At 40.0% G+C, this 24,064-nt stretch overlaps 2 protein-coding genes across 11 annotated transcripts in view; one reads left to right on the forward strand and one right to left on the reverse strand.

Moving 5' to 3' along the window:
• CLCA2 (chloride channel accessory 2) overlaps window positions 1-17,019 on the reverse strand; it is a 41,354-nt gene extending 24,335 nt beyond the window's left edge. Inside the window, exons 1-8 of the mRNA XM_007115972.4 lie at window positions 16,734-17,019; window positions 15,726-15,863; window positions 12,504-12,654; window positions 9,765-9,873; window positions 8,598-8,757; window positions 5,695-5,922; window positions 2,069-2,299; window positions 783-960 (exon numbers count right to left, since the gene is read on the reverse strand). Of these exons, the coding sequence (XP_007116034.2) occupies window positions 783-960; window positions 2,069-2,299; window positions 5,695-5,922; window positions 8,598-8,757; window positions 9,765-9,873; window positions 12,504-12,654; window positions 15,726-15,863; window positions 16,734-16,919 (1,381 nt within the window). The 5' untranslated portion in view covers window positions 16,920-17,019. The remainder of the gene's footprint in view (window positions 1-782; window positions 961-2,068; window positions 2,300-5,694; window positions 5,923-8,597; window positions 8,758-9,764; window positions 9,874-12,503; window positions 12,655-15,725; window positions 15,864-16,733) is intronic.
• The window catches only part of ODF2L (outer dense fiber of sperm tails 2 like), a 138,090-nt gene that overhangs the window by 58,958 nt on the left and 55,068 nt on the right, over window positions 1-24,064 (forward strand). The window contains exon 1 of one of the 10 annotated variants that reach the window (XM_055084490.1): window positions 23,391-23,499. The exons of the other annotated variants lie outside the window; for them this stretch is intronic. The gene's annotated coding sequence lies outside the window, so the exon portion shown is untranslated. Of the gene's footprint in view, window positions 1-23,390; window positions 23,500-24,064 lie in introns of those variants that run through there. 10 annotated transcript variants of the gene reach the window in all.

Below are 24,064 nucleotides of genomic sequence, written 5' to 3' on the forward strand. Positions count from 1 at the left end.
TGCTTGACTTGCTTTGCACGGCATCCTATACAACCACATGGTGAGCAGGCACCCCAAGGCAGGTGGTTTTGTTTGTTCTATTCATGGCTGTAATTGTAGGGTCTAGAGCTCTACCCAGTATGCGATAAAAACTCAATAAATATTTATCGAAAATAAATATTTATTGAAATCAATAAACATTTAATTAAGGTAATTCCTAGACAATCTAGGTTAATTGCTACCCATTTATATTGCTATATATTTACATTCACATTCTGAAAACATTATTTTCAAACATAATTCAATAAAACCTAGCTTTCAGTTTTCAAGTTAGCATATGCATTTTTTATTCAATGTGAGGAGTATAAGATAAAATTATTCTGTGCCTCATTTAGAACAAAAGAAGATATGTGTGTAATATTGTATGTCTCCTTATCATAGAAGTTAGTGCATTTAAACATACTTTTAGCTCCATGATTATACATGCTCAGGCTGGTTTAACAAAGAAGTAATAATAATATTTTCATTAGGTGTATATAATTGGCACTTTCTAAGGAAAGTATAAAAAAGTCAGCAAATTTTTGACAGAATTTAGCAATGATTTGTGTGTTTTTTCTTAAGAAAACTGTTTATAGTTTTTTCAATTAAGCCATGTATTCTGTTGACATAATCTGAGTTTCATGGTGGTTCTTTGAATATTCAAGTTGAAAGGAAATGCTCTAAAATCTGAGTTTCATGGTGGTTCTTTGAATACTCAAGTTGAAAGGAAATGCTCTAAAATATGTTGCTAGTAATTTACCTACCTGTAAGATGTGATAATTCCTCCAGGTTTTTGACCGCAGATGAACCCAGGGCAATGGTATGAATAGTTGAACCACTGCTGAGCACAGTGAGGAAGCAGTTGGTGACATGCTCATCATCTCCACTGGTCACGAGTATCATCACAGAGCTGAAGGCTTTTCCATTCAGTTTTTCAACCATCTGAACAGAGGGTATCATTCATTTGGAAGGAAATGTGATTCAAATTGCCTTATTGAGCAGGAGAATTCACTCTCATTCCAAATTCCCCACCAGGGGGGCATATTCCTCTTCCAGGTCCTTTGTAACTTCCCACACTCTCCATGCCTATCTCCACTCAGTCCTCACCTCACCCCATCACAGCACTTGTCACCCTACGTGCCATTGCCTGCTTACTCATGGATAGGGCTTCTTCCTGTTCAAATCACTATGAGATACCCCTAGTTTAGAACAGTGTCTATCATAGAGGATGTGGGAGAACATTATTATGTGAGATCGTTGTTTCTGAGATCCAATAAGTGGCCAATAAAAGGACCTAGAGCAGTGGTTCTCAACCTTGGCTATACATTGGAATTGGATGAGAACTTTAAAATTTTTTAATGGCCAGCTCAATGGCCCAAGATCAATTAAATCAGAATCTCTGGGGGTGAGATGCAGGCATCGGAATTTTTGAATCCCCAGCTGATTTCAATGGGCAGCCAATGTTGAGAAACTCTTGGCTGTAGGCAGTAACAATTGCAATTGTGTTCTGCCTGCTACCAGATGTTTAACGCATGGCAGTATCCTCAATGTCAAATCCAAACTTATGCTGATTTAGATGAATTCCATTATTCTTGAAACATACCTCTGACCTTAACTGATATTCATATGCTTGAGGTCTAGTATGACTATAGGCAGGAGGCCAGACATGCTGATTTTGATTGGAAAACCCAAGGGTAACAACGGCCACAGATGGAACAGTCCCAGATGGATAGGGACAGTGTTAGAAAATTTTCTGATGATGCTGAAGTCCCCCAGCCTTGATCATTGTATTCATTTATTTACTCATTCCTTCAACAAATTTTTCTTAAGCAACTATTACATGCCCTTTACTAGGCACAGGGGATTCAGTGGTGAGAAAGTCGTGGTCCCTGACCTTAAAGATAATCCATCATTACTTTCCTATACTTGAGACTCATGACCATATTGTAACAGATTGCCCCAAATCAGAAGCAACCTCAGATACAAAGTGAGAGAAAGGAAAGTGATGGGAAAGGAAAGTGATGGTGAGGCTTGGGGTGCTCTACTGTACCTCAAATCCCTTCTTCAGCCCTGAGCAGACACTGGTTTCTGCTTCAGCTGACACAGTGGCAGGCAGATACGAAACCAGCAGCTTTCGGTCATCATCATTGTTAATTTGGTGTAGCTGGGCTCTGATAGTCCCTTTGCTATTAAAACTAGCAATGCCCACAAAGGTGTGAATTTCAACAATCTGCATCAAGTAAAATTCTGCTGCTTGTTGCAGTTGAAGGAGTCTGTCAGCCTATGTTGCAGAAAGGAAAAAAGAAAGGTTAACAACATTAGGTTGGTAGACAAACGTATAACTAAGTAACTCAATTAGCAAATATCTCTGCTAATTCTTTAGAGATGTCAGACTGTGATTTTTTGAGTTGTAAAGATTGACACTATGCTAGAATATTGTTTGATTAATTGCAGGCTCAAAAATGAATGCTTTTCGGGGTGGGGGGTGTGGTTTGGAACTCTGCCCCTAAGAAGCTGTTCAGGATTTACCATTCCGTAAGAACACATACATCCACCATTTCTCTCCTACCCGATTCAAAGATCTGTAGAACCAATAGAGACTTGGTTTGTAATTGCTTCTTTTAAAATTCATCCTGGGTAAGAAGAAACATTGCAAAGATCTTATGGTAGAGAGGAACAGCAGTCAGGCATCTATCCTGGCACTACTCTCTGTTATCATGTTTATCTTAGGCTGGGCATTCCATCTGTAAAGTGAGGGTAATAATAATCTTTCTTACTTGCTAAAATAGAATTACTGTGAGGATCAACTGAGATATGTATATGACAGTAGTTACACCTTGAATAAGTATAAAGTAATGTTAGTGACCACGTTTGGGCAGGTAATACTATTGATGAATTCATTAGGGTCACTTGTTTTGAAGGCTGTGGGAGCAGCAAGCTGAGCTTCAATAACTACCTGTTCAGTGATGATTGTGGTCTCTCTCTCCAACCTAGACATCTCCCTTAACATCTGGACCTGCATTTCACACTGCTTAGGAAACACCACCAATTTAACCTCTCACAAGTATCTCAAACTCTATACACTTTGAATTCATTGCCCCCCTTCCCAAATATTGTTTCTCTTACAATATTGAGCGGTAAATTGGTAGAGTGGATAAAACAAGGACTTTGAATCCTGCCTTCAACTTTTACTAGTAATGTGACCATAGAGAAATCACTTATCTCTTTTAGCTTCAGTTTTCTCATCTGCAAAATGGGTACATAGTAAGTACTTAGTAAATACTAAGTATTGCTAACGTCACGGTCATGACCTCTACTCCTAACTAGTGAAGCCAGAAACCTGGAACTCACTTTTATTACTCCTGTGTTACCAGCCTCCATATCCTTGAACAGGTCATATCAATACGTCTTAAATTTCTCTCAAATTCATACCATCATTCATTTCATCATTCATTTTCATCTTATCTGTCATTTTTCTAGCCCAAGCCAGTGTTAGTTATATCCATACCAATTGATGTACTTCCCCTGAAAAAATTCTACTAATTTTGCCTCTCAGCCACCTGCATACACTATTCTCTTCATTGGAATGCCTCCCCTCACCTCACCCAACTGGCAAATATCTACTTATGCTTCAAGACTCAACTCCAAGTTCATCCTCTCAGTGAAGTCTTCCTCAATCACTCTCCTATAACCCAGATGCTGCCAATGCCTCCACAGCAATTCACACCTCTGTGGAGCCTTGTCACATTGTATTGTGTTTATTCACATGTGTGTGTTGTCTCCTTCATCAGATTGTGAGCATTTCAAAGCAGACTCTATTCTGTCATCTCTGTATCCCCCAAGCCAGCACAGTATAGGCACCTGATAAATGAATGGATGGTCGTGATGGTTCAGTGACACTATTGGCAGGAAAAGGGAGAGAAGTTTTCTTTGCCATAAGCTTGCTACTTTAGGCTTATTTCTCTTCTACTTCTCTCAGGTCTTCTTTCAAGTACAGCTATCTTTCCCTTTCACTCCATCTGTTTTTGCTCAACAGAGGCAGATAGTCAATATAAATTACTCTGAGATCATATTTGAAGATCATACCCTAGTCAACTGCAGGTAGGCAAGATTACAAAATTATCTAGATGCTGAATGTATTAGTGGTATTCCTCATATTTTAGAGACAAGCTAAAAAAGGCAAATTTCCCAGGACTACTGATCCAGAGAATACAAGAGGATAAACTCTCCCTTAGGACAAGTACTATAATAAAATAACAGTTGCTACTTATAAACCAGAAACTTCATATTCATTATCTCATTTTCCCTTTCAACAACACTGTGAAGTAGTTAGTGGTGCGCTGGTAAAAGTTTAAAAACTGGCTTTCTGGTAAAAAGAGAGAGAGGGAGAACCCTGGATTTGTTGCAGTGTCTATGGAGTAAATATTCTCACTGTGGCGGATTTAAGCTGTCAACCTGACATCGCTGAGTGCAAAGTTGGGAAGAGATATGTAGGAGCAGACTCATAGAGATGATAGACCAGAAATAACCTCAGGAGCCTAGATCTGGGATCAGCAGACATTTTCTGTAAAGGATCCGATAGTAAATATTTTAGGCTTGGTGGGACATATATTGTCTTTTGCAACTACTCAGCTCTGCTATTTTAGTACTGAAGCAGCCATAGATAATATGTAAACAAATGAGCATTGCTCTCTCCCAATAAAATTTTACTTATGGATGATAATATTTGAATTTCTTATAATTTTCATGTGTCCTGAAATTTTATTATTCTCCTGATTTTTTTCTAAACCCATTCTTAATTTGCAGGCTATGCAAAAGCAGGTAGTTACTGACTCTGGGCATAGATAATAGTAAAACTAGTAGAAAAATAATTAGGAAGTAATGAGTTTTGAGCATTTATTATGCTTATTTCAATATATTTTATTTAATTATAACTCTACATAGTTTATTTTTTAATAATGGCTATATTTACAACTGGCTTGCAAATTTCCTGAAAATTTAACAATTGACTCCTGTGAGCCAGTATGAACTGGCTCTGTCACAACAATGAAATAGGTATTGTTATCTCTGTCTTACAGATGAGAAAACTGAGCTTCAGAGAGGTTATTTGCTCTTGATTACACAGTCAGTAAATGAAGGAGCCAGGACTTAAAGCACATCTGCCTGATTCCAGAGACTAAACCTCTAATTACTGTCTAAGAATTCTGGAGCTTTGGAGAATGGGTTTCTGGAAGGCTGCCAGATTGCCAGATGAGTGAGATATGTTTCTCTGTACACAATGACATAGAAAATACACACATAATGGATATGCACACTCACTGCAAACTCAGTCTATTGCGTCGGCCATGGTTGTTTACCAGTGAGTGGAATGTGGTCAGAAGGGAGCCTTCCTCTACATGTCAGAGTTTTGGAAAGGGTTTTGGTTGGAAAAGGTTGCAATTAGTAGCAATAATGAGGGCTGGGAATTACCTGTGGATTTCATTTTTCTGCCTTATCTCAATTTCTAGGCCACATTCTGAATTTGTTTCTCTCATCCCCAAGAAGAGATGATGCCCATGACTATTCCAAACGTTTGGCCTCACCCTTCCCTTCCCTTACCCTCTGAAAAGAAAAAGAATTAAAAACTGATAGAAAAAAGTGATGAATGGTTTACAACTATTTTGGTTCAAATGTTACCTTTGCCATCTTGCTGGACACATCCAGCACTAAACAGACCACCTTGTCGCCAGCCTGTAGGAGAGAGAATGTGGGAGGAGGCGGAAGCTCAGTCCCTTTCATGGGAAAACTGTTATTAAAGTCGTCAGAGTCTGTGATTACATCCCAGGTACTTCTGAGGCTGCACATTTGGTTCTGCAGGTTTGGAGCCTCTTGGGTGTGGGTACTTGCATTACAGAATTCAACCACCTCGAAAAAGAAAAAAATAAAAGTACTCAGAAAATAATCAGAAAATAAAAGTACTCCTCTCATACTAGACATACTTCTCATTCTCAAACAACTAAAGGTGAGAGGAAAGGTGAGCTGAAACATGAGAAATCAGAAGTGCTACAGCTATGTCCTTCTTTACTTCAAGATTGCCATTCAATTTACAGATAAACCTTGGCACCCTTTGCTTGAAACTCTGGCATCCATGTGGTACTGAGGTCAACCTCTATTAAAGTTTTTTTGTGCTCAGGTAACAGAGTAGACAGTGTATAAATATCTTAGGCTTTAAAAAAATGAAACAAACTTTCATCTTCCTTAGCATAATAATGTGTTAAAGAAAACACCCCAGGAGATGTTATCTTGATCAGCCTATTCCTTGGAATAATATTTAATAACCACTGCACCTTTATCTATTGATCAATAAACCTATATTGAGCTAGTTCAAATATTGACCTCTGTAAGACTAGGATAAGGAGAAAACCAACTTAAATCTACTTCCTAATCTTTCTCCCCATTTGGAGATGTAGCCATAATTCATACAATAATACTAAACCTAGGCAGCACCTCTTTTAAAAGCATGATTTGCATTGCAAACTAATGCGTTATCTACTTCCCCGTGGCTATATTCCTATGAACAGTAGATGCTTCCTGCTAACAGAGCTATGGAAGCTTAGAGGTAAAAGAAATCTTACAGATTCTCTAGCCCCAACTCTAATTTCTTAGAAAAGGAAGCTGAAGCTTCAAAAAGTTAATAATTGCATAAGAACATGAGTTTCTTAGTAGGATGGGGAGGTATGATAGAACCTGTTTTGTTGTTGTTGTTTGTATGTTTGTTTTTAACTCTTTTCTTTATATTTCATGACTATGGTTAGGAGATGGGAAAAGTTTTCTGACTGGATATTAATGAGTAGGTGTTTCAAATGACCACAAAGATAGTACCTAGCCACAAACAATGTGGATGAAATAACATGGAATTAGCTTGGCTTCAGATATTAAAGCTGTAAATTTAATTAAAACCATAATGAATTGGACAAGAAATATGAAAAAGCACCTTAAAGTTACAGAATGACTCTTAGCCTTGACTAAAACCAGACTGAAGAAAAAAAATTATCTAAAGAAAGAATGTGTCAATCCAAGGAACATTGGGTTAGTCATAGAAACAGAAAACTTCACAGAGACACTGCCCACAGTGTTCCTAGCTCAATGGAGAGGACGTGACCCACAGATGTGATGAAGTTGGAAAAATGTATCAGATTATGAAGGCTGATGTGACTAAATCTCTGCATCTCCTAACTCCCTCCTTTCTGAATCCACACTCTCAAAATAGGCCCCTGGGTAGAATTTGGCTGTTCCGTGCTGCTTCTGTCAGAGAAGATGAACTGGCTAGAGAATGCGAGTGTCAGATCTCCATGACAGATTACTCTTTTTTTTTTTTTTTTTTTTTTTTTTTTTTGTGGTTTGCGGGCCTTCCTCTGCTGTGGCCTCTCCCGTTGCGGAGCACAGGCTCCGGACGCGCAGGCCCAGCGGCCATGGCTCACGGGCCCAGCCGCTCCGCGGCATGTGGGATCCTCCCAGACCGGGGCGCGAACCCGGTTCCCCTGCATCGGCAGGCGGACGCGCAACCACTGCGCCACCAGGGAAGCCCCAACAGATTACTCTTTTTAAATAATTTTTAAAATGTGTTCTGAATTCCTACACAAGGCTTTTGTCAGTTAGCGTGGAATACTGACAAGATTGAGTTTCTGAACCTGCAAAGCTAAGGGTTAGTTGACTTCCCTTGGTAACACCTGACTTTTCTTTTTAAGTTCTAGAATATGCAAAACAAGGGAAAGAGAATTAGGGAATTCCATTAAAATAAGAGTGGTTTGCTACCTTAAATGAAGAAATATAATCATACGTTACATCCCTGTCATTAACCCGGTACACTTTCCTGTGAAAGGATATAGGAGCACCACCATACGAGCAATTTATTTTGAAGACTCCAGGTTTCCCCTTGTTAAATCACCTTCCCTGGAGAGCAAATAATCACTTTTCTAAAGGAAACAATTTATACTGATCAGCTTGGACTGTCGAGGGGGGGCACTGAGTTTTTTTTTTTTAATCTATAAAGACTAGATGACCTCTAAGGTTCCCCAAGCTCTAAAACGTAGTGAATCCTTTTTCTTTTCTTTTCTTTTTTTTTTTTTTTTTGACTGCATCGGGTCTTGGTTGTGGCACGCAGGATCTTTCATTGCGGCGCACAGGCTTCTCTTTCTCTAGTTGTGGCATGCAGGTTTTCTCTCTCTAGTTATGGTGTGTGGGCTCCAGAGCACATGGGCTCTATAGTTGAGGCACACGGGCTCAGTAGTTGTGGCACGCAGGCTTCTCATTGCGGTGGCTTCTCTTGTTGCGGAGCATGGGCTCTAGGAGCGTGGACTTCAGTAGTTGTGGCTCACGAGCTTAGTTGCCCCTTGGCATGTGGGATCTTAGTTCCCCGACCAGGGATTGAACACTCCTCTCCTGCATTGGAAGGTGGATTCTTTACCACTGGACCACCAGGGAAGTCCCAAATGTAGTGAATCCTAATTGTCTTTTTGTTTAAATACTTAAAACATATCAGTCTATCTTGGGAAAAGATGGAATCTTGTAAGAGTTTGTTATTCTAAGGCCATACTTACAGAAGATAAACTTTGCATGAACATTATCGATGCAGTTGCATTTTGGGTGCTATTGTATATAAACATGCATCCTTCTTTGAAAATCTTGCTAATAATACAGTTTTCTTGGGGGCAAGGGCCTCTTTCACACAAGAAAATGCCTGTGATGTCAGATGAACACCTAAAATAGAAAGAGACATTGGGTCTGTTTTAGAAGTACTTATGTTTCTTTTTTATTGGCTCATAAAATAATTTGTTTCTAGGATCGTAGATTGATAGATACACAGAAGACATTTTAAAAACTATTAAGAAAGGTCATTAATTTACAAATGCACTCCACTTGATTTTAAAGCATTTGATTTTGATGAGGGGCTCTGTATTGCCAAGGGCTTTACCAGCTAAACAGGGTCAAAGCAAAAGTCACCGAGAAATCAACATGAACTTTTGGAGACCTGAGGAAAGGCATGAGTGGTGGTATCCTGAATCAGGGCTCCTTTGAGTTCATTGCCATTGGACATCAGAGGAAGAAGAGAATGAACATCTAATGATGATATTTAAAAGGATTCCTTCCTATATAAGCAGACTCAAATGCTGTCAATGGGATAAAAAAACATCTAAATTTTGGGAGAAGAATCAGTCAATATCTACCAAAATTACAGCTAAAATTACCCTATGACCTGGTAATTCTTAGAAGCTATTCAATAGATATACAGATCTGCCTGCATATAATGGAAATAGCTTATTTATAGCATTATGACTTGTAGTAATAACAAAATATGGTGAACAACTCATTTGTTCAACAATAAGGGACTGGTTGAAAAATTATGGTATATCCATACAATGGAACACTATGCAATTAAAAGAAAAAAGAATGAGGAAAAATATATATTCATATTTATTTGAATTTTCCTGAAGAAACACAGAAAAAATAAATGCGAAACTAATAAAAATGGTGATCTAGAGGGGATGAAAGGGAACAGGGTGAAGAGAGTGGTGGGAGTATGCTATATAAGAGTATAACTTTTTATATTGTTTTGGCATTTGACCACCTAAATATTTACCAATTTTTTAAAAAATCCAATAAAATTTTAAAACTGAAAATTGTCAGTTAAGTTTTGCAGCCATTATAAACTCTATTTTAGAGTAAAAAAAAATAGTGAATTTTAAACATGCAAAAAAAACACTAACCTTGTTACTTTAATTTGATTTTGCCCATTTATGTAGAAAGGTTTCTCATTGTTATATTCATCAAACACACCCCAACGGAGATGAGCCCATTCATGAACAAACACTCTGCCTGTGGAAGAGAGAGTTTTTGTTTTGAGTTCCTAAAATTTCAGCAATAGACCTTGCTAATCAGTGAATACGTAACATCACCTGACTGTATATACTCATTCCAAAGGGTTGACGTGCAATCCTTCCTTCCACTTTCCTCTTCCCCACCCCGTTCCCATCTCCTTCTGCTTTACCCCCACCATTGTAAAAGAGGCAGTGTGAAAATATGTTTAGTCCTGGAAATCTGTTTGAAATTAGTGAGGAGTTTCACATTCTCTCATTTCCCTAAGGAAGCTGCCTAAGGGTTTCTATTTAGCTTTATACATGCCTATAAGTTCAGGATTCTGGGAAAGGAAAAGAAGCATATGGACTGAATGTTCAATTCAATGGACTGAATGTGTATGTCCCCCCCAAATTCATATGTTGAAATCCTGACGCACAATGTGAAGGTGTTAGGAGGTGAGGCCTTTGGGAGTGATTGTTAGATCATGAGGGTGGAGCCTTCATAAATGGGATAAGTGCCCTTATAAAAAGACTCCAGAGAGTTTCCTTCTTTCTGTCATGTGAGGACACAGTGAGAAGATGGCTGTCTATGAACCAGGAAGTGGGCCTTCACAGACACCAATTCGGCTGGTGCCTTGATCTTGGACTTCCAGTCCCCAGAACTGTGAGAAAGTTCTGTTGTGCATAAGCCTCCCAGTCTATGATATTTTGTTATAGTAACCCAAATGGACTAAGACACCAAACCAGCAAATAAAGCTTTCCTATTCTTCGGTTTGTGTTATCCAGGCATGCCTGCCACTTTTTTCCTGTAGATAATTCTCCTGCCTAGAGCAATGATTGAAACCCTGGGGCCAGGGAGGGAAGGAGGAGCAAAAAGGATCATAGAACCTCCTCACCAGCTTGAGTGGTCCTTTCTCCTTCATTTTATTCCTGATTCTCCATGTTTCTCTTCAACTCTTAGCTCATGAAAATCCTCATTGTCAGCATCAAATCCTTTATAAGTTTATCTTTGCCTCTCTAAATCTTGTATTTTCTTCAATGTTCAGCTAAAAACTGACTTCTCCCCAGTAGAAATTTTCCAGATTAACTCCCCTCCCCAAGTACACTTTCCTTCCTGAATTCTTTTAAGATCTGGGAACCCAGGAAATGTTTGCTGAGTTGACTCAGGCTGTGGCATATTATGCAATTTTGGGACCTTGGAACATAGGAAGGGAGGGGAACAGTCTAAGCTGAAAGTGCTAAGGAAAAGTTTCTGCCTACTCATGGAATTTAGAAGTGCTGGTGAAGTCATATATTTGTGCAGAGATTATCAGCACCTCAGAGTTACCAGGAAAAAAAGCCATTTTTATAAAGTGTTTTAGAAAGTGTGTTTTATAGAGTGTGTGGCTCCACTTCCTGCTAGTTATTCAGAGGATAATAAAATCTATTTAGATTTAAATGGGGGTAAAAGTGAAAACATCATTTGAAGGGCACTGCTGTACATTAAAATCAAAAACAAAAAATTAAGAATTGGATCATTAGCCCTTGACCTATTCATTTCTTCTCACCACAGTTTCTTTCTCAGATCTCATCCACTAAATGCCAATCTCCAAACCTATGACGCTGGCTTCACTGTCAAACTCTAGTCATCCTTCTCCGGCCACAGGCTGGGTCTTTCCACCAGCATAGTCCACTTTCCTCACAAGCACTTGCCTAAATCCAGACTTGTGGATTTCCCCTTTAAACTGGTCCCTTCTATTTCTGCCAAAAACCTGGTGTGTTCCTTAATGCTGCCTACACACACACTCCTTGCCTTTCACTCTGAAGCAGTTCTGACCTCTGTTTCATACTTTTTCCCCTCTGGAGTATCTCTCATTACTTAGAGTTGTTAGGATTAAATAAGATAACATTTGAAAAGCAAATAGCACAGCACTTGGCACATAGAAAATTCTCTTGTTCTTGTTACTCTCTTTCTTGTCCTTCCCATCTCACTGCCTACAATCTTACTCAAGTCTCATGGCCTCATACCTGGACTTCTAGTTATTCTTCTGATATCCAGTTTCTCCCTCATTGATCTGAGGGAGTCAGATTATCCACACAGCCAGATTCAGCTTCTGAAAACCCTGCTTGGATGGTTTCACTCCTATGTTTATAAACCTTAAGTTGTTACTTGCTAATTTGGGCATTTGAGGCTCTCCATCACCTACCCCGTGTGGATTTCAGCATTTTCTCCCACTACTCACTGCCCACAGTTTTCTGCACCATCAGTGGGGTCTACTGTTCCCATTTCTCAAATATGCCCTGGATTCTTCTGCTGCCATGGTTTTATTCATACTCTTCCCACTCTTCTCTCCCTTCTTTCCATTTATCAAAATTATATTCAACCTTAAGATCCTCTTCTTTGTGAGACCTTTTCTGACCACCTTTAGCTCAAAGTGCTCTCCCTCTTCACTGAATTCTTATAGCATAACCTGTCTGGGCCACTAATCTGGTGCTTAACCCTTTCTGGCTCACTTTGTCCCTCATCTTTGCATGGGCACGTGGCCTATCTCCTCATCCCAATGGTAAGTCCTTGGCAGGTTTCAGGTTCTCTGAGTCCCTCTTAGCATTAAGCACAGAATACTGTAAATAGTGCTGTCCATTGTCTATTTCTTGATTGGTCAAACTTACCTCGTGATCCATAGCCAGCTGTTAAGTCATCATTTAGTAGAAAGTTAGGTGTGAAATGAATGTATTTTCCCTCTTTTCCACACCCTCTGTATTGCAAGGTATATGGATCATCTCCATGTGCCCCATACCAGTCAGTCACTATGACATTTGCCTAAATTAAAAGAAATTCCTTGTAATACTCTACATCTCAACTGTAATGTTGGTGACATAAATATCTACATTTGTTAAAACAAGTTGAAGTGTACGTTTAAGATATGTGTCCATTTTTCTGTATGAATTGTATCCCAATTTAAAAACAGATTAAAAAAATGCCTTTAGATGGAGTTTAAAATGCATTCACAACTAAATATCAACAAAACTCTCTGTCACTTTCAAAAGCGTATATATTTTAAAAACTTATCAAATTTCCATGGAGCTTCATTACTTTCATTTGACCTTCCCATTTTCCAGATTAAAATTTTCTCAAAAGTCAACACTGTAAAATTCTGACATTATAAATCACAATAAAATGTAATTTAAAAGTTTGAAGAAATTTTAAGAGCATTTACACATCATTCAGAGCTGTACTGTAAAATGTTATAGCCTTTTGTGAACAACTTTCTGTGGGTTCTTTCATCAGTGCAAGACAATAGGATATGTTTCTTTTAAGCCCTGTCCTTTTATTCCCATAACCAATCAGATCAGCAAAACAATTATTCTACTGAAGTTATATTTCATACTGTACCCTGACCATTTCAATTACCATTTATGAAACACAATATTTAAAGTCAGAAGCTAAAGTAAATATCTATTCAAATAACCATCTAGAGAACACAGTTTTATATACAACATTGTTCCTTTTATTTTGAGGAAGAAAGATAATATGTTGTCTCGAGACTTGCCCTTAGAAGTTAAGTATGTTGTTAATTTTTTTTAAGTTGATTATGGAACAATAGATCTAATATGATCTTATAAATATATATATTATGATCACTATATGTACTACATGTGTACTGGTGTGTGTGGGGGGGCGGTGTACACACCGCTGAGGAATAGTGGAAGGTAATATTTTCTTTTTATTGTCCATATTTCTACATTGTCTTTTTGCAACAAGCATGAATTATTTTTATAATAATTAGCATTTTTTTTAGAAAGATAAGAATTCAAGCCAAGGGCTTTGCAAGGCAACACTTGTGAAAAGGGCTACAGACATCATGCCCTTGAATAGCCTTCACCTGGACAAAACCTCATTTCTATGTCTGGAAAGTTGTCCTGAAACAAAAAGGAAAGAGTACACTGCATGGGATAGAATATTCAGGCTGTTTGGGGTTATATACTACCTTACAGACCATAGTAATACAGCTCTTATGTACTTTTTTTCCTACCCCTCCCCGGCTCCCCTGCGTCCCACCTACATTAGACTGTAGAGTCACAAGGAGAGGAACTATCTTGCTTTTCCTTGTGTCCTCTGCCACTCCTAGCATGGTTCCTGTATGTAATGATCATTTGCTAAGTGTTTGCTTGATTGACATTATGAGGTTAAAAGAATTGGTATCTAGCAGATATATGAACAGCCTTCAGTGACTCTTTCCTTTAATCTTTCTGTTCAGTCATTTTTCCTTTAGTTATTTATTTCTCTCTTCCATTAGGATGAGGAGTAGCACCTGGTTTTGGTGTTGGTTATCTCTAAGACTTTTTGTCCCACTAAAGGCCAGATTGATTAATGACAACTATGTAAGGTAGCTAGAGACAGTATAGCTTAGAGCAAAGAGCATAGGTTTTGGAATCAAACAGGCATGAATTCAAATTGCTCTTTAACTTACCAGCTGTTTGACTTCGGATAAAATCCTTACCATATTTGAGCCTCAGTTTCCTAATTTGCGATAACAGCAACTAATTTTAGGTGTCTGAGAATTAAGCAATATATACAGAATGCCTAGCATTTAGTTGAAGTTTAATAAACAATAGCTCTGTTCCCAGTTTATCCCAGTTCATCTATCGCTCCTATCTCCATGCCCAAGCATCAAATGCTTTCACCTGGTCATAAATCAGATAGTTTTAAGGACCCCTTTTAACTTCTTCAGGACACTGGAGTGCCTTTGAGTTTGCTATATCATTCAATAACTTCAAAGGAGATCTAAGAATTAAAACAATCTTAGGAAAATTCATAGCAAGTGACACAACTAAGGAAAAGGGGAAACTACCACAGTCCCAGCCCTTTGAGCTGTAATTACAGATCTTGAAGCCTCTCCACTGCTGAAGCCCTGAGCTACATTCTCAATGCCTCTGCTCCTGCCCTCGTGGTAGCTGCTAGGACTCTTGCTCACAGTAATTTCAAACAGTCATTTGCCAAATTTATTTAACATTTATTTATAGCATGCATACCAGTATGTGCCAGACATTATCATGGATGCTTAATTATAATCTACAACTTATGAGAGTCCTTTGAAGGTTCTTTTTTGGTTGGAAAAAAAAAGGTAGCCATGCCTCTCTTGACTGCTTTCTGCCTTGCTTCTTACCAACATACTCCTCAAAAACAGTGTCCTGGGGCTTTCCTGGTGGCGCAGTGGTTGCGCGTCCGCCTGCCGATGCAGGGGAACCGGGTTCGCGCCCCGGTCTGGGAGGATCCCACATGCCGCGGAGCGGCTGGGCCCGTGAGCCATGGCCGCTGAGCCTGCGCGTCCGGAGCCTGTGCTCCGCGACGGGAGAGGCCACAACAGAGGGAGGCCCGCATACCACAAAAAAAAACAACAAAAAAACACAACAGTGTCCTGGACTTGGGCTAATGTGAAATTCTGCTAATTTGCACTCTTGCAGGACAAGAAAGTCATATTTTTATATGCATGGGTGGCTTAGGTTTCTGTCTGTACATGTATGTTTACTGTCTCTGACAGGGTGGGAAATGAGGATAGTCATAATTGAAATTATTCCCTTTACAGCTCATACTCAGTAGAATAAAACTAGTTCTTGGTCCTTAACCAAAAATTTCAGAAAGGACTCTGTAAGTTACATAATAAAGAGATCTTCTGAGAGGCCGCTTGGGCAATGGCATTTTGCTTATTTTTTAGTCCATAATTTTCACTCATTTATTACATTTCCATACATTTTGTGCATAACAATCTTTTCAATAATATTGTTTGTGTATTAATATTAACTTGTTTTTGTCTAAGTTCTCACTTTTAAAGTTTGAACACATTATATTTTTTTCTTGAGTTAAGCACATGTAATGAAATCTTGAATTACCTTTTCATATGATTCTTGTTTTACTTTGCTGTAATTATTTGCTTTCCATGTGGCAGGTATTAAAATCTTTATATTTCTGAAAAACACTCTTCTCTTTGTAGCATTGAATAGGTAATAAGAAGCTTCAGTTATCATTTCCTGTAACCAAATAAAAGAAAAGCTTATTTTATCACTTGTAAATTCTTAAGGTTTTGGTTTTCTGGTTATACTTGAATAAGCAGTAATAAAAATAATGAAGGTATTTTGAAGGAGCCCATTTCTTTTAGATACAGTATTAGATTTGGGGGAAGACCTAGGAGCAAAATAAATAAACTTCAAATGGTTATCTGGAAGAGATTTTAGGACACTAATTGTGCATCTGGGTTTGCCTATATAATTTTCCAAATTTTGTGAAAGACTTTTAAGCTTTTACCGAACAAATCCTTTTCGCATCATGCCTTTCCAAGACCACACCTTATGACAATACTGATTTCACTAAAGCAATACCAAAGGGAGACTCAAGTAATGGAGCTATGGGCCTGCCTTACCATATCAAGGTGAAAATAGTCAACTGCTTTACAGAACATTCAGGTGAAAAGAAAGAATGTTGCTCTTTGGCACTCCATTCAAACTCTCACTCTTTTTGTCTCAGAATTCCCATCCTCAGGATGGAATCCAACAACATAATTTTAATAGGCACAATCATGCTTATTCATCAGTCAAACAGCTGGTCTTTGTTGCCACAATGGATTATTTTTTAAGTTGCTACCCCCAAAACAGCCATGTAGTTAAACACAAAAGCTAAAATTAGTAGTAACCAACAACAACAAATAAAAGAGGGCTAGATCAACAGTCTGAGCTGAGACTACACAGAATTAGGTGAACGAACTGTCTTGGCTGTTAATTATAATTTTTGTTGCTATTTTTGAGAAACATTGCTTTCCTTACTGCTCAAATACAAACCAGGCAACTCCTTAAAGAAGGCTACAGGTCTGTTCGAATGGTTTTGACTTCATACTTGCCACTCACCTTAATGTTTGGGATGAGGTTCTGATCCTCGGATACCTGAGGATTGATTGCAACAAGTAATCCATTATACCCATTTTCTTGAAGCTGCACTCCGGCTCCCAGGAATAGGAGTTCCGGACCTAGGACCACCAGGAGAGTCACAAACTTCAGGCTGCAAACAGGACCTGCACTGTCCCCGTGGGTCATGTTGCAGAAAACCCTCTGGTTTACTCACACTGGTCCTGCTGGGCACATTGTGCCAAGTTGTCAATGGCGGAGCAGGTAGTTTCTTCCTGAACTTGGAAAGGCTTAGAGCTTGTGATGAAGGAGGTGCCTTCTTTGCAAAATCTGGGGTGGATCTATCGGAGACCTGTCTCTACAAGTCTTTTTTCTCTGGGCGATACCACACTTGCCTGTTCTGTGGCTGAGCTTCCTCCTGAATCATGGTTTGGTAAGAAATCTTCCACCCCTTACTCATTTTATGTCTTCTCAAATGGAAATAAGACAAAAGGAGCTTAAAAGAGGGAAACCTGGCTGGCTGGGCTGGGCTGAAAATCAGAGAATCTGGGTTTTTCCATCCACTTTCAGTAGAAGCACAGAAATCTAGAAATCCTTGACAACCTCCTCCATCATTCAGAGCAATTCCTTCCTTACTGCACTCGTCATTTTTTGTTTGATGTAAGATTCCTTTGTCTACTTATTTTGAAGATTTGGAAATCCATCCTGCAGCCCTGTCCCTGGGGCCTTGCATCAGGTAGTCCGGGAGAGCTCTCAGCTGATGGCTGGTGGGGGAGAGGTATCAGATATCCCCCAGGGAGGGCCAAGTGCCAGGAACTTGGATGCCTGTGCAGGCCACAGAGGCCTTTCCCTCTGTCCTTGCTGCCTTTTCTCTCTTGATCAAGGAAAAGGATGAATTTCTCTTTCAGCACCTCTCTCCTGAGAGCAAGGCTATGCCTCCGTCAATCTTCCACTTCCGGGCTTCCCTGGTGGTGCAGGGCCTGCCAGTGCAGGGGACACGTGTTCGATCCCTGGTCTGGGAAGATCCCACATGCCGCAGAGCAGCTAAGTCCGTACGCCACAGCTACTGAGCCTGCACTCTAGAGCCCATGAGCCACAACTACTGAAGCCCGCGTGCCTAGAGTCCGTGCTCCACAACAAGAGAAGCCACTGCAGTGAGAAGCCTGTGCACCGAAACGAAGAGTAGCCCCCGTACGCCACAGCTACTGAGCCTGCACTCTAGAGCCCATGAGCCACAACTACTGAAGCCCGCGTGCCTAGAGTCCGTGCTCCACAACAAGAGAAGCCACTGCAGTGAGAAGCCTGTGCACCGAAACGAAGAGTAGCCCCCGTACGCCACAGCTACTGAGCCTGCACTCTAGAGCCCATGAGCCACAACTACTGAAGCCCGCGTGCCTAGAGTCCGTGCTCCACAACAAGAGAAGCCACTGCAGTGAGAAGCCTGTGCACCGAAACGAAGAGTAGCCCCCGCCGTACGCCACAGCTACTGAGCCTGCACTCTAGAGCCCATGAGCCACAACTACTGAAGCCCGCGTGCCTAGAGTCCGTGCTCCACAACAAGAGAAGCCACTGCAGTGAGAAGCCTGTGCACCGAAACGAAGAGTAGCCCCCGCTCGCCACAACTAGAGAAAGCCCGCATGCAGCAACGCAGCCAAAGATTAAAAAAAAAAAAACTTCCATTTCTCCAGTAGTTATCACAGGATATGGAATATAGTAGGCCTCACAAATATTTTATGAGTGATTAATAATATTACCCAATAATTATATAATGCTTTAGAGCTTACAAATGAACCCACCTAAATGTCAATTCCCAGATACAGGTATAATTTTTTTATTTCTGTTTTTCAATGAAGACACTGAGTCTCAGAAAGATTATGAAAATTAGCCAGTGGGGGAAGGTGCTAACTTTTATTGTGTGCTGGGTTTTATCCTTCCTATCTTATGGGTGACAAAACTAAGGCTCAGAAAATCTAAGTAACTTGTTCAAGGCTGTGTGAGTATTGTCATAGGGCTAGAATGAAACCAACTGATTCCAAGTTCCATTGTTTTTCAATGTATCGTGTCTCTCATGTTCTCAAGAAACTAGAAATGAAGGGTTAAGAGCTGAAATGTTGAGGGATATTGAAGGGAATTTTTCTCTTACTGTCCTTCTGTTTGGAACCTTTTCTCCCACTGCTTCACACCTGTTTTCCTTCAAATTCCTGTTCTGTCCTGGAAGCCTGAGCTGAGCTCCCTACCTAGCTCAAATCTCCTCTTTCATGCTTTCAGTGCATCAGATACCTCTCCTTTGAAGCATGATCATGCCTACAATGTCACATTCATGTTGTGTAATTGGTTGTCTCCTTCACGCTGAAGGGCTTATGCGAGAAGGACCCTGTCTGTTTTTATCACTACCTCCTCAGCACCTAGATCAGTAAACACTCAATAAATATTTGTTGAATGAATGAATGAACAGAATCAGAGAAGTAAATTAAAGCAGATTACGAAGAAGCCCTGGGTTATAGTGTGAAAATGATCTCCCCAACTTTGAAAGTATCAGTTCTAGAAGGTATCTCTTCTGCTCTGGAGCAGTTTCCCTCTTTATCCCTCTTGAAGGAAGTTGCTTGGGTTTTGGTGTTCCCCTGGGGGTGTTGGAGAATAGAATATCTCTGGTCACCACGTGACTGCCAGAGTTGCTCATGCTACATACAGCTCAGAGGTCAACTTAGCTGTCTTGTCTTCTCGGGCTGATTCCCAGCCGTGGGTTTTTTCCCCTCGCTCATGCTGTGTCTACAGAGTGGAAGCTCCAAGGCGTGGCTACTCCAAAGGCTTTGCCTGGAACTGTGACTCATTGGACAGAACAATGCACTTTATTTTCAGCTTTCCTTGGCAGTTTATTTTTTTATGCCAATCTCTTGTGCTTTTAAGAAAAACATTCCCATCAGCAAAGCAATATACTAAAAAATTAAACTCATAAGCCACACCAGGAGAGTAGCTTTTCACCACAATCAGGGATGTTTCTTCTTGCCACCGTGCACACTTACTTAAGTTAACTGGCTGAGGGGGCCACTGAGGACTGACATCCAGCTCTCTCTCTACTTGTTCTTGTCAACAGTTACAATGGCTCCCTTAGAATGTGGGGTAGAGAGTGCATGCAGCTTTATAAAGAACAGCCATAAGTGAACAATCTTGTCCAACTTCACTTGGGTTAAAACCTGAACAGGCACAGTTGGGCTTTGCTCACCCTGGGCTGAGAGTCCAGGCATGACATCCATTCCTGTCTATCTACTTTTTGGTTCCTTGGTTCTGGAACCTAATCCTTGGGTCTGGCCACTTGGCTGGACTCCACCTGTCTCTACAGATGCCCGGTCACTGACCCATTTTTTCACTATGTCTTGGGAGTCATATTCACTCCTGAAAGCCCTTTCCTACCACCTCTGTTCTGACCGACCCTGAGGACCGTTTCTGCTCTCAGTAACCAGGCCTGGGGTCAGGCTAGCTGAGGATCTCTTCTTCCTGCCTTCTCTTCTGATCAGGCTGACCCTACAGGAGACAAAACTAAAAAGCTGGCGAAAACTGACTTAACTAAATAACTTAAAGGCATTCCTGAGCAGAGTGTCCACTTCTGATAAAGTGTGAGACTTTGTGAAAAAAACCCACCTTATCCTTTCGCTCAAAAAAACTCACTGCTTCTGCCTATAGATTTTATGATATCTGAGAAATGAAACATATGTAAAGTGAAGAAATGGGAATACAATGTTCAAGCATTTATTTCAATATTATATAAATTCTAGGAATCTGGTCTGTTTTTATCTGCTTTCAAGAAAATGAGTTATTCAGTTTCAGTAACTGAAGAATCTAAAGCACATCTTTGTTCATTGTCTGAATCTGCAGTTCAACCTGAACCCAGAAGACCTCTCTATTTTTTTTTTTTCATGGCGTCTGTAGGTAGAGACCCAAAATCAAAGTGAGTTAAACAGAGTTGGTGTCAGAGAATCAGGAGATTTGACATCTTGAGGAGTCCAAGAAAGTTTTGGATTATTTTCTTTCAGGCTTTTGTTTCAACTCATCAGCAAACCCATTTAGAAGGGGAAAGTATAATCCAGTGTGTGGCTTGGCTGCAAAGCTGATGGGCCACTTTCGTTTTGCAATGTTTATGAAATAAATCAAAATAGAAGGTGAAAAAAAATTGTAAAGACTAAGAATTTGAATAAAACACGGAGCTTGCTAAGGACCCAGATGGCACATTTTATACCTCCCTTATCCCATTTTCTTTGTAGTTATACTCATTTTCAAGGCAAAGGAGTAAAGTGGATGGTGCAGATAGGGTCTGGGAAGTCATTTGTGTTTGGTGAGTCACCACCATGCCAAAGCATTGAGCGCTTACACTTCGTTTCTAGTTTCTTGAATTCTCCCTCTGCAGTCTTTCACCTCCGGGATTTTGCTAATAAGCCTCCTCCCCACCCTCATGGTGGCAATAACAAAGATGACTTTGTGCACCAGAGAAACCTCCAAAATTTGCCAAAATGAATGCAAACAAGAACTACTTTTAATGATAAGCCAATAAAGAAAATGTGAGAAAGTTATGGAATATTCCTCATTTGCAAAGAATTCTATAAAATTGCATTCTATAATATATTGTTCTATCCATTATGAACCAGATAGTGTAGAGTATCATGGTATGTATAAGGTATTATCATTATTACTATCATTATTTTTCCAGAGAAGAAAAAAAGAGAAAGCAGAAATGTAGGGGAAATGTTATAAAGAAATTAAAATAACCAGAGAGACTCAGAGAACAAGAAACAGAAGTAGAAGTATAAAATCTTGACTCTGTTTCCCTTTCTGTTTTCTTCCTGCTCTGATTCTGTCCTCAGTACCTCTCTGAGGTCCAGGGCTCTGCCAGATTCCCTGGCTTCCTCCATTCCCACAAACAGGGGGCAGCAGGTTTTTTGGTTTTCCTTCTCTCCTTATGCCGCTTCTACTAGTCCATTTAACCCTGCCAGCCCTGCAAAGAACAGGAAGCAACTCCAATTAGATCTGGCAATTGGGGGGATGAGGGCTCCCCTTCTGTTTTTGGGGTGTAGGTACATGGGGCTCTGAATTCCCAGACAAAACTCTCAGCAAACAGAATTAGTCTGCACGGACCTCCTTCTAGACTACAGCAAAAGCTACTTAGAGTAGTGCTTTCCAAACTTAAATATCCCTAAGAATCACCTGTTCAAATGCAGATTCCGACTCTAGAGGTCAAGGTAAGGCCCATATTCTGCACTCTTATCAAGCTCCCACGTGATGCTGAGGCTGCTGGACTTTGAGCCACGCTTGGAGCAGTCTTTGTATCAAGAGCTCGGGGGAATATCCACGGATTTACTTCATGATTACAGCCTTCACACTAGAAGAAGGCAGTCTATGTAGTCCTTAAATATATTTTTAAATTTTCTTATGGGAAAGGCCTGTGTTTTCTTCAGAACTCAGGAAAAAAAATATTGCATTAATTATGGATTTCACGGTGACACCATTGTTTATTCTTTGGAAAGAAACAACTACAGAGTACAGAGTTAAAAACAAAAACAACAACACAGATAAGTGGGTTTTAGATTCTCAAAAGCCATAATCTTCTATTATTAAAGCCCTTGCCTCAAATTCAATCTGTTTTCTTTTTGATCATTATGTGAGTCATGATAAGATTGTTTTAATGACCTCCGATAGACAGATATCTAGCTTCAAGCAGTAACTCCCAAGAAGATACCTTATTTAAACAAGGAACTACTTCCTTAACTTTTATTTCTCTCTTTTTTCCCTTGCTCATTTATTTAGTCATTCATTTATTCACTCAAAAATAAGGTTGTATCAAATATATCTCAGTAAACCTGTTGAAAACATAAACTGTGTTTCTACTAGACATCAGGCACTGTTCTAAGTGCTGGATGTAAAATGAATAAAATGGACCAAGTCCCTGTCTGCAGGGAGTTTACACTAGAGGAGAGAGAGAGACAACAAACAAATATAATGGGATATCTAGTGAAAGTGTTACGAAGAATAAGAAATCAGGTAAAGGGGAAGAGGCAATGAGAGAGGTTTGTTATTTTGTATCAGGTGATTGGGAAAAGCCTCACAGGTAATACTATCAGGAGTGAGGGAAGGAACCATTTGACCACTTGAGAGAGAAGTAGTGCAGGCCGACAGATGGGCAAGTGGGAAGGCCCTGAGGCTGGAGGGTGCTTGGAGTGAAATGAACACAGGAGAGAGCAGTGAGAGATGCTGTGAACTGGAGGGAGCTGCGTCTAGAGCACAGATCACATAAGGCTTGCAACTGTAAAATTTAAGAAACAGAAACCTCAATTAAATAAAGTTTGGAGACCAGAAGGGGGAGCTCTCGTGTCCTGAGATGATAGCTGAGCCCAACAGGAAAAAGAAAGACTGCTCTTCTTTTTATGAGGACTCAGCCAATGAAAAGCCATGGATTCTGGGTTTACTGTAACTTTCCCAACTTCCCTTTCCTCTCTACAAAGTCTCTCCTTCCCTTACTGTGGGGGACTTGCACGTGACTCACCACGGTTGGAGATCCCAAGTTGTAATTCTCTGCCGATCCCAAATCAACCCATCTTTTTTGGAGAAATACCTGGCAGTCTATTTGGTCAACCAGAGCTCATGGCAAAACTGGAGTTTACCCATGAAAGGGGAAATCAGTGGTGGATGTGGAGGAGTGACGTGATCTGAATTTCACACGTTTTGTGAGGAGGCCAAAGGTGGAAGCAGCGGCCAGCAAGAGGGTTATTGCTGAATGCAGGTGAGATGGACAGAGCCCAGACAACAATTTTGGTTGTCTTCTTTTAGCCTTCCTTCAGCTTTCTAGGCGTCTCCTTTTCCCTCTCCATTGAATATTTTTGCTATGAAGGTAAAATAAAAGCCCTTCAGCTTATCAAGAGAGGAATCAAGGAATACTTCATTGCCCAGAAGTGACGAGCATGATGCTAACTGCCAACAGAAGAGATAAAATGAGAAACAATGACATGAAAACAATCTGAGATCTGTAGTTACCTGTAGTTAAATGACATAAAAATATACTCCAAGTTTATAACATAAGGCTATGGTTCTTCATGCTTTGTCCATAAGTGCCCTGTAAATGGTAGCTATAGTTGTTATTATCAATATAATTCTCAGTTATTGTCAGCTGGAGTCCCCTTACTCCTCAGAGACCTACATGTAATTGGTTTTATCTATGTCAATTCCATGGCTTGTGGAAGATCAAGTCCCCCTCCTAGACTTCTGCAACTGCTTTGACACTTGACTTCTTTTTTTTTTTAACATCTTTATTGGAGTATAATTGATTTACAATGCTGTGTTAGTTTCTG

The sequence above is a fragment of the Physeter macrocephalus genome, chromosome 4, assembly GCF_002837175.3.
Source record: "Physeter macrocephalus isolate SW-GA chromosome 4, ASM283717v5, whole genome shotgun sequence".
NCBI classification, from domain to species: domain Eukaryota; kingdom Metazoa; phylum Chordata; class Mammalia; order Artiodactyla; family Physeteridae; genus Physeter; species Physeter macrocephalus.